Source organism: Diabrotica virgifera, chromosome 8 (genome assembly GCF_917563875.1).
Source record: "Diabrotica virgifera virgifera chromosome 8, PGI_DIABVI_V3a".
In the NCBI taxonomy this organism is placed as follows: Eukaryota; Metazoa; Arthropoda; class Insecta; order Coleoptera; family Chrysomelidae; genus Diabrotica; species Diabrotica virgifera.
The window spans coordinates 172,855,741-172,872,161 of record NC_065450.1 but is presented as its reverse complement, the minus strand read 5'-3'; the positions used below and the strand labels follow the sequence as shown (position 1 = coordinate 172,872,161).

At 32.8% G+C, this 16,421-nt stretch overlaps 1 protein-coding gene across 1 annotated transcript in view; it reads right to left on the bottom strand.

Annotated features, from left to right (window-relative positions):
* Window positions 1-16,421, bottom strand: part of LOC126889868 (dynein axonemal heavy chain 8) — a 424,246-nt gene that overhangs the window by 224,033 nt on the left and 183,792 nt on the right. The window contains exons 30-33 of the mRNA XM_050658553.1: window positions 12,143-12,291; window positions 7,292-7,428; window positions 2,225-2,471; window positions 1,580-1,692 (exon numbers count right to left, since the gene is read on the bottom strand). Coding sequence (XP_050514510.1) covers window positions 1,580-1,692; window positions 2,225-2,471; window positions 7,292-7,428; window positions 12,143-12,291 — 646 coding nt within the window. The remainder of the gene's footprint in view (window positions 1-1,579; window positions 1,693-2,224; window positions 2,472-7,291; window positions 7,429-12,142; window positions 12,292-16,421) is intronic.

Below are 16,421 nucleotides of genomic sequence, written 5' to 3'. Positions count from 1 at the left end.
AAATATGTTGGGTGAGATTAAAAATTTGACTGCAGCAGCACTTTCCGGGTCTGAATCCTGCTTGTTCTGGAATAATTTTAGTCTCCACATATTCTGCGATCCGGTTCAGTATCATTCTTTCAAAGGCCTTGAAAAGGTGGCACAAGAGAGATACAGATCTAAAACTCTTTGAATCCACCGGATCCTTCCCTGGTTTTAAGAGGGCTACCACTCTAGCTTTCCTCCAGATTTTGGGAATTTACAATGTACGGATGCAGCAATTCATCATTTTTACGAGCCACTCTACGGTTTTTAGTCCAAAGTTCTTTATTTGTTCTGTTCGTATGTCGTTCAGGCCAGCCGCTTTATTATCTTTCATTTGGTGGATCGCGCCTCTCATCTCCTCTAGACAAAAAGAGGTACATAGAACATCTCTTTCTTCGTAGATATTTCGTTGAGCTCTTACCTTGTTCTTTCTTGATGTCGTCTTACCGTTTATTAGAAGACGATGGGCTATCTGATCGGGTGTGACTTCTGTCATATCTTTTAAGCAGGGGTTTAGATTCTTCATTGAGCTCCGCTATGTACTCAGTTCGACAACCTCTAGGGATAAATTTCCGTGATACTTGCTTTACGATTTCTACACATTTATCGTATGAATCAGGGCAAGGTTCTAGCTGGGAAACTTCTCAATGCTTCAGAGAATTTTCCCCATTTTGCTTTAGTAAAGTTGAACCTTCTCTTGAAAGGAACAATTTCGTATCTGATTGCCGCGTTGGAAAGACAAATTATTGGTCTGTGCTGTGTCTTTGCGAGGGCGCTTCCAACGATTTTTATCACTTGGTCTCCAATTCTGTCGCTGACAAATATATTGTCTGGGTTGTAACCTCTGCGCCATCTTCCGCTGTTGAACGACGCTGGCTGCTTTGGATCGTGATTAAGTTTTAGGTTCATGCTTTCAGCCCATTTTTCTATTTCTTCGCCATTGGAATCTGTTTCGTTATAACCCCACGCGACACTGTGACAGTTGAAGTCACCCAGTACGAATTTGATTAGCTGTGATTGAAAGTTACTCGGTTCCTCAAAAGCAAAGTCAGCGTTTGGTGGTTTGTAGATTGACGTTACTGTACAGGAGTTTATCTCCACTGTGAGGATCTCGACGTCATTTTGATCTGTTAGAGATATGGACGCTACGTCGATATCTAGTCAGACGAAGACTGCGCTACCATATTGGTCGTGCGGTCTCTCCAGTATAAGCTTCATACTCCGAATGCTTGGTCTGCGGCTTGCAGTATCTCTATGGGTTTCTTGAACCAGTAGAACATCGACACCATGTTCTCTGCACATATTAGAAAATAGGTCTTCTTTATCTGCTGATAGTCCTTCAATATTATTTGAGGTCGTCATCAAAAATGGCCTTGATAAAGACCGTTTTAATTCTGATTGCATTTGTGTTATTGGTGCACCGGTGTTAAAAGGATTAGCCGACATTACTCGTTTCCAGGGGACGCCCGATTGTATTCACAAGTGATCACAATCTATGTGGAGGCTCCTTCATGTCCCCCGTTACCAAAATTAAGACTAAAGAACTAAAGGATACCTTAAAACTCTCATTACTACGACTTCTTCAGTTTCATTTGGATTTGCTCGCTTTTGTGCTCCAAGTGTTCTCAACACTGATAAAATATTTCGAAGGCCAAAATCATAATGCACCTGTAATTAAGAGATAAATTAATTATAAGATAGTAAGTACGTGACATTAACCTTCAGTAAGATTTCAAATTTCTAACCTCCGCGGTGTCGAACCGGGTTGAAGCCTTAGCGCTGTGTTAAAAAAAACTTATATATTTATTAGTATTAAGTATATATTTAGTTTTTTTGTCAATTTCACTATTTGTAAATTAATTTAAGTTGGTTAGGGCCATGAATGAAGGGTATACCTGCCGGTCAATTTAATGTTTCTACCCCCCTTTTTGATTTTTTTTGCTTTTTATTGATTTCAGGATCTACATATGTATGTATGTGCGTGCATAAATATTATATGTGCGCATATGTACGTAATCTTATTATATTTGGAATATTGTAGCAAACAGTAATTTAGTATCTATCGTGGCTGAATGGATCAAGTAATCCAAAGCCAATAAGAAAACAAAAAAATTCAAATTGGTTTAAATTTTAAAATCAATGCAAAAATCCTTTTTTTAGGGTATAGGTAAATTGTTAACCATAGTCTTAAATCAATCACCTGTTTAGAAAGTTGTTCTTCACATAACTGATACAAGGTAAAGAACTTCTTGGACAAGTGAACATTTTCTTTAAAGCCGCAGGAAGCTAGTTTAACTCTGATGATGATCTGTCTATCAGGGACCATCATAGCAACACTTCGGAACATAATTTTCAGATTCTCTGGCAATTCTTGTCTTCCTGCGTACCCAGGATTCATCGTGAGGAATATACCAAACTCTATATTCATACTAACGTTGTCTCCATCCCTAAAATATACAACATTAATAAAAGGTCAGAACACTCATCTACGGAGAGAAACAAAGGCCAAGATCTATTTAATGGAACAGTAGTTAGGCCGATTATACTTACACTGCGGAAACAAGACCTTACACCACAAGGACAAAAAGACTGATGGAAACGTGTGAAATGAAAATAGTTCATTAGATATTACAGAAAAGATTGTCAAATAGATATTACAGGAAAATAATTGTGGGATAGACAACGTAGCACAGACCTCAGGTAAAGCTGTAATATAGAAAATATAAATGACTGGACACTGAAAAGAAAAAAAAAAAAAAAGAATGTGTGTGTACTTTGTACGCACGTAAGAAGTTATACTTCTATTATATAATTTGAACGAAATAAATAATATACTAAACAGTTTATTTGTATTTTATTTAAATATTAAATTAATTTTAATACTTACCTAGCAATTTCAAAAAAAATTGTTAAATAATGTCAAAAAACAATACCAAAAATTAAAAGAAAAAGAATATGAATTGTACAAATTCGAATCCGGGACCTCTCGATCTGTGGTCGGATTACCACAGATTACGTGACATCTCGGACCTAATTACAAATCACGGTGATAAATAGATCAAGTGAAGTATAAAGATGTTATAATAATAGATACTTATTATTTTACTCCCGAGGAAGACAAATCCAAAGACAAAAAAATTATAATAAATAATATACAGGGTGTTTCATTAATAATTTTCCATATAATAACTGGAGAAACCTTAGCACACAATACAAAAATTTAACCTAAAACACTTAAATAAAATGTTGTTCCTTACTGAATTACAGGGTGTTTTATCTAAAAATTTAATAACTATTTTTGATCAGCATTTTAAAACTAATCGACGTATCCTTTTCATACTTGGCAGGAAGTATAGGTACTTTACAAACTACTAAATTATTTTAAACAAACGTTTCTGTCTATTACCATAGGCGTACTACGTGGGAAAGTGAATGGTTGACCCTCTCCAAATTCTACGCCACTGACGGAATTGCTATTTCAATTAAATTTTTGGGTTCTCCAATACTTTCTATGAAAATAATATACTCTTCATTCGTAACGATAAAGTCATTAGTTTTCGAGATCTTTGAATTTAAAAATGAAACGACACGGTTATTTTGATTAATGTATTGTATCTCTTCATTTTTAATTTCTTTTTAATTTCAAATATCTCGAAAACTAATCATTTTATCGCTACGAATGGAGAGTATATTATTTATATAAGAAGTATTAAAAAATTAAAAAATTACACTAAAATAGCAACTTGGTCAGTGACGTAGAATTTGAGAAGGGTCAACCAGCCACTATTCCCTGTCGTACGCCTCTGGTAGTAGCTAGAAACGTTTATTTATCTTAATTTAGTAGGGTGTACAGTACCTACACTTTCTGCCAAGTATGATAAGGATACGCCAAATAGTTTTAAAGTACTGGGTACAAATAATTTTTAAATTATTTTAATCATATTAGGAATCATATAAATTTAATCAACATAACAGTGCCGTTTCATATTTAACTTCAAATTTCTCGAAAACTAATGACTTTACCGTTACCAATGAGGAGTATGTTATTTACGTAGAAGGTATTGGAGAATCTAAAAATGGTACTAAAACAGTAATTCCTTCAGTGGCGTAGAATTTGAGAAGGGCCAACCATTCGATATCCCCTGTCGTATGCCTCTGGTAGTAGCTAGAAACGTTTGTTTATCATAATTTAGTAGGATATATAATAGTCGCACTTTCTGCCAAGTATGAAAAGAATGCGTCGAATAGTTTTAAAATGCTGAGCAAAAATAGTTTTTCAATTTTTAGATAAAACACCCTGTAACTCAGTAAGGAACCACATTTTATTTAAGTGTTTTAGGTTAAATCTTCGTATTTTGTGCTAAGGTTTCTCCAGTTACTATATGGACAATTATTAAGAGGAAACAGTAGCGATCAACAGGTAGCGAAAACGCGTTTCAAGATTGCGGCTGTAATTTTGAATATTTTTTCGAGATATTTGGTACACGTATTAGTAATATAATAAAGAATGGCGGTACAGAGCCCAATTTGAAAAATATATGAATATGTGGAAATTACTGTAATTAAATACAATATTAAAAAACGAGCCTGTACCGCCATTAAGAATAACAAAAAAATACACTTTCTTCAAATAAACTTTTGTATCCGATGCCTAGATTTTTTGTCATTTTGGAACTACTAATGAAATAAAAAATTTTAGTAGTTCCAAAATGACACAAAATCTAGGCATCGGATAAAAAAGTTTATTTGAAGAAAGTATATTTTTTTGTTCTTCTTAATGGCGGTACAGGCTCGTTATTTTAATATTGTATTTAATTACAGTAATTATGTAATTTACTTTGTTCGGGATACAAAATATTCACAAACATCCTTAATCGAAGACTTCAACCTCTCACGGAAAAAATCATCGGGGAATATCAAGCAGGGTTTAGGCAAAATAGATCTACCATTGACCAACTATTTACAGTTAAACAAATACTAGCCAAAGCATGGGAATATGACATGGACGTTTACAATCTCTTTGTAGATTTTAAACAAGCCTATGATTCAATAGATAGAACAATTCTACCTAATATATTGGAAGAATTTGGCATACCATCAAAATTAATACGACTAGTGCAAATGACAATGACAGAAACAGAAGCACAAGTATGTATTCAAGGACAGATCACTGATGCGTTTACGATAACGCAAGGACTGAAACAAGGCGACGGACTGGCTCCAACGCTTTTTAATCTTGGTCTTGAATATGTAATTAGACGGTTGACGGTAAGCGGAAATAACATAATTACAAACAAATCTACCCAATTAGCAGCATACGCGGATGATATAAACATAATGAGCAGAACAAGGAATGCAGCGGAAGAAACCTACGTTGAGTTGAAACAGAGTGCAGAAGCAGTAGGGCTAGCAATAAACACAAATAAAACAAAACTACTCATACAAACCAGATCAAATAGACCGGCACAACAACACTTTATTGACGATATAGAACATGTGAATAGATTCACGTACCTAGGAATGGATCTGGTTGTAAGCAGTGAAGAAGAACCGGAAATAAATAGAAGGCTTGTGCTGGCAAATAAAGCATATTTCGCGATGGGCCACATATTCAAATCGCGAGACGTACACCGGAAAACAAAACTCCGGGTATATAAAACAATAATCAGGCCCATAGTAAGTTATGGCTGCGAAACATGGGTGGTGACACAGAAATCTGCCAATGCATTAGATGTGTTTGAAAGAAAAGTATTACGTAAGATACTGGGCCCAATAAGGGAAAATAACAACTGGCGAATTAGGTATAATAGAGAAATATACGAGCAATATAGCGAACCAACTCTAGCACAACACACTAAACTACAGAGATTACGGTGGGCAGGGCACGTGGTCCGCATGCATGAGAATAGAATCCCCAGAAAATTGCTGAATGCAAGAATGCAGGGAAGAAGATCGGTTGGAAGACCTAAAAAGAGATGGGAAGACGAAGTCGATGAGGATGCCAGGAACTTCCTGGGAACGCGTTCATGGAAAAGAACAGCGGTAAATCGAAATGATTGGAGAAGCTTATTGAAGGAGGCCAAGGCTCGATTTGAGCTGTAGTGCCATTGGATGGATTTAATTACAGAGTAATTTCCACATATTAATATATTTTTCAAATTGGGCTCTGTACCGCTATTCTTTATTATATTACGAATACGTGTGCCAAATATCTCGAACAAATATTCAAAATTACCGCCGCAATCTTGGAACGCGTTTTTGCTACCTGTTGATCGCTACTGTATCACCTTAATAAAACACATTGTATTTACTAAAAACACTAATATACAGGGTGTCCCCGAAAATAGTGCGTTCCTTAAAGGTATAGGTAAAAGGCACAATGTAGGACAAAAAAATCTTATAACATATTTTTCTAAATTCCGCCGTTTGACCAAAAAACGAAAATACATTTTGATATGCAAACTGAAGTCTGGCAACAACGTGCAATTAAAAATAGTAGGTTTGTAGGTTAGTTGTATCTGGTAGGTAAAATAATGAAAATGTCAACCAAACCGACATCCACATCTGCAGGGGTCTAGTCACATTAATAGCAAGAAATAATTATTTTGCAGGTAGGTACTTACGGATGTAAACAACCCCAAAAATCACACCTTAAATAGTAAATAAACAGGGGTTCGATTAGGTTAAATTTCCATAGTGACAACAAGTTCTTCTACGCCACGTTGCCATGTCATTCAAATTTATGAAAATAAAAATTCTCTTATATGGAGAACAATGTAATTTTTTTCTTGGAAACGGTTAACTTTAGAAAAAAATGTTATAGAAGTTTTTTGTTCTAAATTGTATATTATATACATACCTTAAAGGAACGCACTATTTTCGGGGCCACCCTGTATATTCTTTACATACCTTATTTGCGCTGATAAATACATAACTTGAAATATTAGCAACGAACTTCATACTGTCTGTGTGCGCATGCGCCCAGAATATTAAAAATTCACTCTCATCGCGCCTAAAGAAGTATAACTTCAAAAAGAATGTTATAGCCATATAAGCAAAATGGAAGAATAAAGACTGGTAAAGATAGCACGAGACTGGTTACCAAAAGGCCGAATGAGTATAGGAAGGCCAAGGAAGAGATGGAGTGACAACCTCGATATCTGATGAGGAGGTAACCGAAGATGGAACAGGCGCTAGTCTATTAAGGCAGCAGGAAGAAGAAGAAAAAGAATAGAAGGTGCTAGATTATTTGTTAATAAAACCGTACATGAAGATAAACGATGGCTTGCGTGCTTTTCTTGCTTCTAAAACTATGTAGATCTGTTGAGCAGCTACTGATAACACAGGTAGCTCAATTCTGTTGAATTCGTCGAAGCATCCCCAGGTTCCTGATTGAGCAAGTCCCTAGAAAAAATTCGATAGAATAGGTGAAGAATTCTCGCAATTTTTAGCAAAATTGAAATTTCACATTTTATGACTCATTTCTGAAAATCCAAATTTTTTTGTAACAAAAATTTTGAGTGTCGAAATAAAAATGCGCATGCTTATAGGCTATTGATTATGTTCAAAATAAGAGAGCTAAAAGGAACTACAACGTTAACAGGATTTTATTTCCTCTTATGGTCAACGTAATTCTAAATTTGAAAAAACCGCGGAGTGCTACCATTGAAATGGGTGCGTTTTTGAGGAAGGGGTGAGTTAGTCCCTAAGCACAGGGTGAATTAGGGTGAGTTCTACGCACTTATGGTACAAACACGTCTACAGGAAAATTGTTCCAGATTAAATTTACTATCAAAATACCACATTTTAAATTCCAAAATATTTTTTTTACAAAAATATACTCAAAAGAAAAGCAAGAAAAAAACACGAAAGGAAGAAATTTTGCTTTTTGCCCCATAACTTTTTTCCGCAGAGATATAGGTATAGGCATTGCTTCAGCGAAAAATAACTTCCATCCTTTCTCATTAAAATGACGTTTAGCAGAGGTCTTTAGGAGCTACCGTTTCCGAAACTGTATTTTTCAAATTTCGCCGCTCACAGCATTTTTGGACCATTTTCTCCATTATTTCGCAAACATTGTTCTGTAACTTTTTTCCACGCATTTTTAGGTATATACAATGGTACATTGAGTAGGAAGAGAAGTCAATTACCTTTAAAATGGTCTATTGTGTAAGGCCGTATGATTACTTTTAGGCAAGTTATGCTTTTTCAAGGATTTATACTTTTAATGATTTTTGATATTTTTAAAATTATTTTTTTAAATTTTCATTATGACTCTTTTCCTTGTACATTTAGGTATATACATTGTGAAATAAAAAAGTATATTTTCTTTACAAAATGCTGTATTGCAAAAAATTCCTATTTTTAAACAAGATATCCGTAGGATATCCAAGGGTATCCGTAAATTGAGAAAAATTTTAAAATTTTTAATTTTTTTCAATTAAAAGAATATAACTGCACATTATAACTTAATTTTTAATTGCAAATAACTTCTTTTAATAACACTTTTCTATATTGTGAAATATAAATGTACTTTACTCTTGAGCGAAATTCATATTTTTTAACATACCTCGTACACTATTGATAAAATTTTATATCTGATTGTTGCATCTTAGGTTTTGGACTATGCAGAGCATTTTATAAAGAATAACTTTTTTTCATAAAGTTAATAATAAAAATGTTTTCCATATGGTTTCAACTTAGCTTAGTGGGACCTATTGCATGTGTATAGGTCACATTTTGAAAAAGCATATATTTTGTTTACAAATAATCCTAGAATCGTTTGTAATACCCCATTTTAAAGTAAAGAAAATAAGCTTTATTTTCTATTGCACAATATATATAAGATACAATAAAAAAAGTTACAATGAGAAATTTAAAAATAATCGTAAAATATATCAAAAATCATTAAAAGTATAAAACGTTGAAAAACCATATCTTGCTCAAAAAGACTTATACAGAATTCTACGATAGACTATTTTAAAGGTAATTTACTTCTCTTTCTATTAAATGTAACATTGCATATGCCTAAATCTTCGTAAAAAAAGTTACAGAACAATGTTTGCGAAGTAACAAAGAAAATGCTCCAAAATCGCTCTGAGTGGTGAAATTTGAAAAATCATATTTTGAAAACTGCATAACACAGAGACTTCTAATATACGTCATTTTAAAGAGAAATGATGGAAGTTTTTTTTCTCGAAAGCAATACCTACACCTAGCTTCCCGTAGAAAAAAGTTATGGAGCAAAAAACAAAATTGCTATCTTTCGTGTTTTTTTCTTGCTTTCCTTTTGAATATATTCATGTCTGTAAACTTGTATTGCTCCAGTTCCCAATATATCTTTTCATAACTGTAGCAGTTAGTGCTAGGTTAGTTATGAAAAGATATATAGTCTGTTCGCTAAACTCAGACGCAACTTTCTAGATGTTTAAGTCGGTAATTTTGTAAATTTTAGTAGAATTGGCAAAAAATAATTACTAAATAGTTAATAATCACTAAATACTTAGTAATTTTGCCAATTTTTGCAAAATTGGCAAAAAACAAAAAAAATATCGACTAAAATATCTAGCCAGTTGCGTCTGAGTTTAGCGAACCGACTATATTGGGAACTGGGGCAATACAGGTCACAGACATAATATATTCTTGTAAAAAAAAGTATTCTTGACTTTGAAATGTGATACTTCGATAGTAAATTTAACCGTTAACAATTTTCCTGTAGACGTGTTTGCACCAAAAGTTCATAGAACTCACCCCAATTCGCCCTGTGCCTAAGGACTAATTCACCCCTTTCTCAAAAACGCACCCGTGTAAATGGTAAACCCGCGGTTTTTTCAAATTTAGGAGTTTATTGACTATAGGAAACAATAAAACCTCGTTAACGTTGTAGTTCCTTTCTAAAATAGATAATCAATAGCCTATTAGGTGTTACATATTTAGTATTATTTAATAAATAATATTTAGTTTAGTAAAATAATAAATTATATTTATAGGCCACTCAATGAGGGTATTTGGCTCCGAATTCCATCCTACTGTATCGATTTACTTGATATTTTCACAGTAAGTAGGGAATAGCTCAAGAAATAAAGTCTACCCTATGCCGATGTGCGCTTTTATCTTGGGGATGGTTTCCACCCCTTCTCGGTTGTAAAAATGTTGTGGTTAAAATAGCGACGGAAGAGGCTAGAAAACTTAATTCTAAGCAAAAACTTTTCTATAATTATTTTTTGAAAACTCAATACTTTTTGAGTTATTCGTGGTCGAAAATTGGCCATTTTCATTGAAAAATTACAAATTTTCGTACGGAATTTTGTGAATACCTTAAAAACCAGGCATCTAACAAAAAAAAATATATCAAATATTTCTGTAGGTTATAAAAAAACAAAGAGATTCGTTCCTTCATAAATCTTCTAGTTACAATACAAAGAGGGATATGGTAGGTAAGAAGAGTTTGTTTTTTGCTGCATGCTCAAATGGGTGTATTCAACTTGAAATAGCAGAGAAACTGTCGATTTTAGGTGTATAATGATACTAATAACTTTTGTAGTGCTTGAAAAGGCCTTTAAAATGAGTAATACTAAATGTCGATTACATTTAAACTAAGCGAGATATTCTGCAAAAAAATTGATGACTTATGTATTTTAAAAAGAAATGAGAAGTTTATTTAACCCCTCATCCATCAGAATTTAAATAAATCGTTTTCCTGCTACAATACTTTTTATTATAGTGTTATTTCTATGTTCAAAAAGTTGGACTGGATTAAAATGAATGGTTTTTGAAAAAAAATAAGATCAAATTATAGGGCGCATTTTTAAATTTCCTTAAAAATCTTCCTTTTCCTCCATGTAACTCGAAAAAGATAAGAGATACGAAAAAAAGATACCGCACAAAAATGTAGGGCTTTTTCAGATAAAAATTTACTTTTTATTTTACATTACTGTATCTCTTATCATTTTAAAATTACATGGAGAAAAAGGAAGATTTTTAAGAAAATTTAAAAATGCTCTCTATATTTTCAAAAACCATTCATTTTAAACCCGTTTAATTTTTGAACATAGAAATAACACTATAATAAAAGCTATTGTGGAAGGAAAACGATCCATTTACATTTTGCTGGATGGGGGCTAAAATTACTTCTCATTTTTTCTTAAAATACATTAGTTATCAATTTTGTTTGCAGCAAATCTCGCTTAGTTTTTAATGTAATGGACCTTTAATATTTAATATTTTAAAGGTCTTTTAAAGCACTACAAAAGGTATTAGTAGCATTATACACCTAAAATCGACCGTTTCTCTGTTATTTTAAGTTAAATACACCAATTTGAGAATGTACCAAAAAATAACTAATTTCACCTATCATATCTCTTTTTATATTATAACTAGAAGATTTATGAAGGCCAGTGTCTCTATGTTTTTTATGTCCTACAAAATTTTTAATATAGTTTTTTTAGTTAGATGCATAGTTTTTAAGGTATTCGCAAAAAAACCGTTCGAAAAGGTATTATGTTTCAATGAAAATGGTCAATTTTCAACCACAAACATCTCAAAAAGTATTGAGTTTTCAAAAAAAAATTATAGAATAGTTTTTGCTTAGAATTAGCTTCTCTAGCGAATTTCGTGGTAATTTTAACCAAAAAATTTTCCATCCCTAAGAAGGAGTGGGAACCACCCCCAAGATAAAAGCACACATTGGCATAGGGTGGACTTCGAATTAGGAGATAAGTAGAGGCTAGTCCCAAAATTTCATTAAAATCCATGCAGTAGGATAGAATTCGGAGGTAATATCCTATTCTTGCTCCCATTGACTCGAGTAATGGGACAAGGACACCATGCAGCAAAGAAGAAAACAGCATGCACTGGCATGTTAATGTCTAATTAATTACTGACTAGAAGAATAGCAAAAACCGCAACATAAAAACTTTATTGCTGACCTTAAACCTTTCAAAAACATTGCAATCTTTGTATGTTTTTGTTAGTCATTAATATTTTTCAATTACTAGCATTAATACTAAATTTTTTTCATGGTGAGGTTGAAAAATTAAACAAAATTACCTAAAAATAATTCAAAATGTTTATGTTGAAAATGTTTATTAATTTTTAATAAATACTTAAACTAATTTACCTTGAAAATTCGACCAAGTCCTCTAAAATCCATTTGGTCAGAGCAGTTGAATACAACTACAAATTTTCCCAGAGTTCTTCCCATATCTTTGACTGTTTCTGTCTTTCCTGTTCCAGCAGGGCCAGCGGGTGCTCCTCCCATATTAATCCCTATTAAAATTATTATAAAATGTATACATGATGTTTAAAGGAGCGAAAATGAAGAACTGATAATAAACTTTTGCGCCAGTAACGGACTTAAAATAAATAACACATTTTTTAACTACAAAACCAACACAAAATATACATTCAATGACACCCGTGGAAAAAAAATCTACGATATGTTATGTTGTAACCAACAGAGATTAACACCCATTAAAAATAATTGAGGTAAGAAACCTCAATTCAGCAGATGTAGGTGGTGATTTAATGGCGATATCCTAGTCCTAGTATTACGTAAAATAGGAATCATCATGAAATACTTCATACACAAAAAGCAGCACTAACAAAAACAAAAATCAGAGTCGAAGGACTAAATACGGAATCCACGGAATACTTATAAAGGAAAACAATATCAGAAAAAATTGGTGAGAATAAACGAATAAATTAAAACGAAACACATTCAGATGAAAACATGGACATTGTTAAAGGTAACGATATTGAACCACCAACACCTGAAGTTACGACAAACGAATAAATAAACAACGAGGAGGCAGAGGTAAAGGAAGGAAATTAAAACATATAGGGGAAGTATGCCTGAGACGGCATATTGGCTGAGATGGCATATCACGCGTTTTTCATAAACTATTCCAAATTTGGTGCCTAGTGTGACAGTTTTCAGTTCCTCAAGTTAAAATTTGTCAACATTGTTGAACTTATGCATGTTAGTTTTATTTTGACAGCAGTAGCCTTTGGAATGTTAATTAAGTAGGACCAAATATTTATTGACTTTTTTTGTATCACATTATAATTCGCGAGTCTTTACACCTGAGTTAAGTTTTTAAATTTTGTAATGTTCCTTTACCTTATGCCTATCACGCCTGTATCGATTTATATCTTAAAAATGTGCTTAAGAAAAATTAGGTTAAAAAAACAGTATGATTGCAATGTTGCCTGAGATGGCATAGTAAGCAGGTGGATTAGATGGCATAGGTATGCCATCTCACCCTTATGCGTTTTTACACTGCATTAATTTTGTTATATGATTGAAGTTTGTCGTTACAGTTATGGGTCGTTTTAAGAGGAATTCGAACCGACAAAATCGATTCCGTCGATGTTGTGACAAGTGACGAGGAAGATGCTGCTTGCATTTTTTGTAATGGCCTCTTTTCATTATCTGGTTCTCGAAAAACCTGACTAAGATGTGCCAAATGACTAACCTTGCCAAATTTGTGGCAAGTGGTCATATTCCGAATGTGCCGGTGTACCCAAGACTACAAAAAAAATTATTTGTGACTTATGAGTCGAGATTAGTGCCTTTATTTCAAGGGTATGCCATCTTACCCACATGTATGTGGGTGAGATGGCACATGTAATACTTTACAATTTATTTTCTCAGAAAAAAACTATAATATGTACCTTGTTAAAAAATAATGTTATATTTATGTAAATGTTCCTAGCACTGACTTTGATTTTTATTACATGTCTAACTCTATCGATTATCGATTACAAAACATTTAAAAAAAAGTATGCCGTCTCAGGCATATCTCCCCTAAAATCACCAGGAGAGTACAGAATATCGAACGAACTTCTAAAGTACGGAGGAGTATCTGACTAAACAACTATTAAAATTATTACAAAAACTTGGAGAACAAAACAGAATACCACAAGAATGGAGATCAAGCATTTTAATACCTCTATTTACAAAAGGAGACAAATCGGGGGGAATTAGAGAAGAATTAACTCATTAAACACATTAAAATTAACCACCAAAGTGATAACGAACAAACTGAATGAAATTATAACATTAGCAGAAGAACAACAATGTTTTAGGTGGGGAAGATCATGCACCGATGCTATACTTATAACTAGGCAAGTTCAAGAGAAATCATTGGAATATAACAAACCGGCACAATTATGTTTTGTGGACCTTAAGAAGGCATTTTACAGGGTAAAATTAAAGGTCATTAACTATTTGTTATACTGAAGAGAGGTACCTCTAGGAATAATTAAAATGATCGAAAACATCTACCAGAAAAACCCAATAAAAGTAAAAGTAGAAGATAAACTAACTGAACCAATTAAAGCTGAAAATGGGATAAGACAGGGGAATTCCCCGATTCTTTTATTGTTTATCCTGATCAGGGATGAAATGATTAACTATTTAGTGGGAAATAAGCCACAATTAAATTGAAAAATAATTTTATTAACGTTTCGAAACCCAAATCGGGTTTCGTTGTCAAAATACAAAATACAAAATACATAGTATTTTGCATTTTGACAACGAAACCCGATTTGGGCTTCGAAACGTTAATAAAATTATTTTATCTACGACTGATACATAATATATGTATTATACTTGTGGTGTTTGCAATATAATGCAATATAATAATCCCTTAGGGATTAATAATGCGGGATTAATAGCTATTAATCCCTCTGGCACAACAATCACAAAATTCACCACGGAAACAAAATAATCAACCTCAAAAAGTGTCACTGTCAAACGAATAGTATATCTGACAGTTTGTGTTGAGATGGACGAAAATGAAGAATCTTTTAATTGTACACCACCAGAAATTGTAGAACTAGCTACAGCAACAGCATCTACCTTAATACCTGAAACATCGAAATCCATTTATAATAAAACGTATAATATAATATAATTAAAAATTCTACTAAAGTTAATGATGATTCTCAACCAATTCAGTTTATTAATTGTACTATTACTAATTTTAATGTTTTTCACAAATAAAGTTGTTCATTAAAAATCTTAAATTAATTAATTTGTCGTCGATAAAGTAGAGTATACTACTCGCAATAATGGCTCTCATTCCCTCGGAATGTTACTCCCTCGCCGCTAACGCGGCTCAGTTCGTAAATATTCCTCGGGAATAATAGCCATCATTATTGACTCGTGGTATAATCTACTATTTTCAATTTAATTGTGGCTTATTTCCCACTAAATAGTTAATCATAAAAATGCCACAAGGAAATAGCTTCATAGGCCATTCTTTCACGGTTTTTGCTCTAAATTTTAAAGAACCGCTTGGATTGACATGAAATTTGGCATACATATAGCTTACATGTCAAAGAAAAAAAGTGATATTGTGCCGATGTGTGCTTTTGCCCTGGGGTGACTTTCACCCCCTCTTGGGGGGTGAAAAAATATATGTGTCCAAAATAAGTCCGGAAATGGGTAAACTGACTAATTTTAAGTAACTTTTGTTCTGTAGATCTTTTTCGCCAAGTCAACACTTTTCGAGTTATTTGCGAGTGAATATGTTCATTTTCAACAAAATAACCACATTTTTAGACGGTTTTTCGCAAATAACTCAAAAAGTAAGTATTTTGTCGAAAAAAACGTTCTTAGCAAAAATATAGCCTATAAAAATTTTTAAAAACTAGTGTACGCGTTAGGTCTCTGAATCTCGTAGAACCAGAGTTATAGCCAATGAAAAATATATTCATATTCACCAAATTTCAAATAGAATATTTCGACGTAAAATATCCAAAAAATTAAGCACTTTCTGAGAAAAACCATTATAACTATTTTAAAGTGTTTAAAAAAATCTTTATTTCTGTTTTTACAAAAAGTTTCTAGCTTTAAATTTAAGCAGGTTACGCTCAAAATAAAGTTGGTCCCTTTTGTTTTTGCAAAAAAAAATCGGGAAGACCACCCCCTAATTAGCAACTTAAATGAAATTAATCGTTAGCGCTCCACAAATTATATTACTTATGTTGTGTTTATATTATCTGTAAGTTTCATCGATTTAAAGTGCTTATTTTTGAAAAAATTTGGTTTCAAAGTAAAATTTTTAAAAATTAAAATTTTGAAAAATATGCTTTTTTTCAAAATAACTTAAAAATTGTTAGTGATACCAAAAATCCCGAAAAACAAAAAAAGTCAGATTTGCTTTTCTGAATATCATGTATTTTTTGTTTTTCTGTTAGACAAAAATTGATTGAGATTTGGTGTTTCTAAATTTGCATACATTCGTGATCAGTGACTCGTTCAACCCCTTTTAACTACAGCCCTTTCAATAATAAGGACTTTAAACCGATGAAACTTACAGATCATATAAACAATATATACACGAGTCAAGAAACTTGTGAAGTCGTAACGATTAAGTTCATTTAAGATA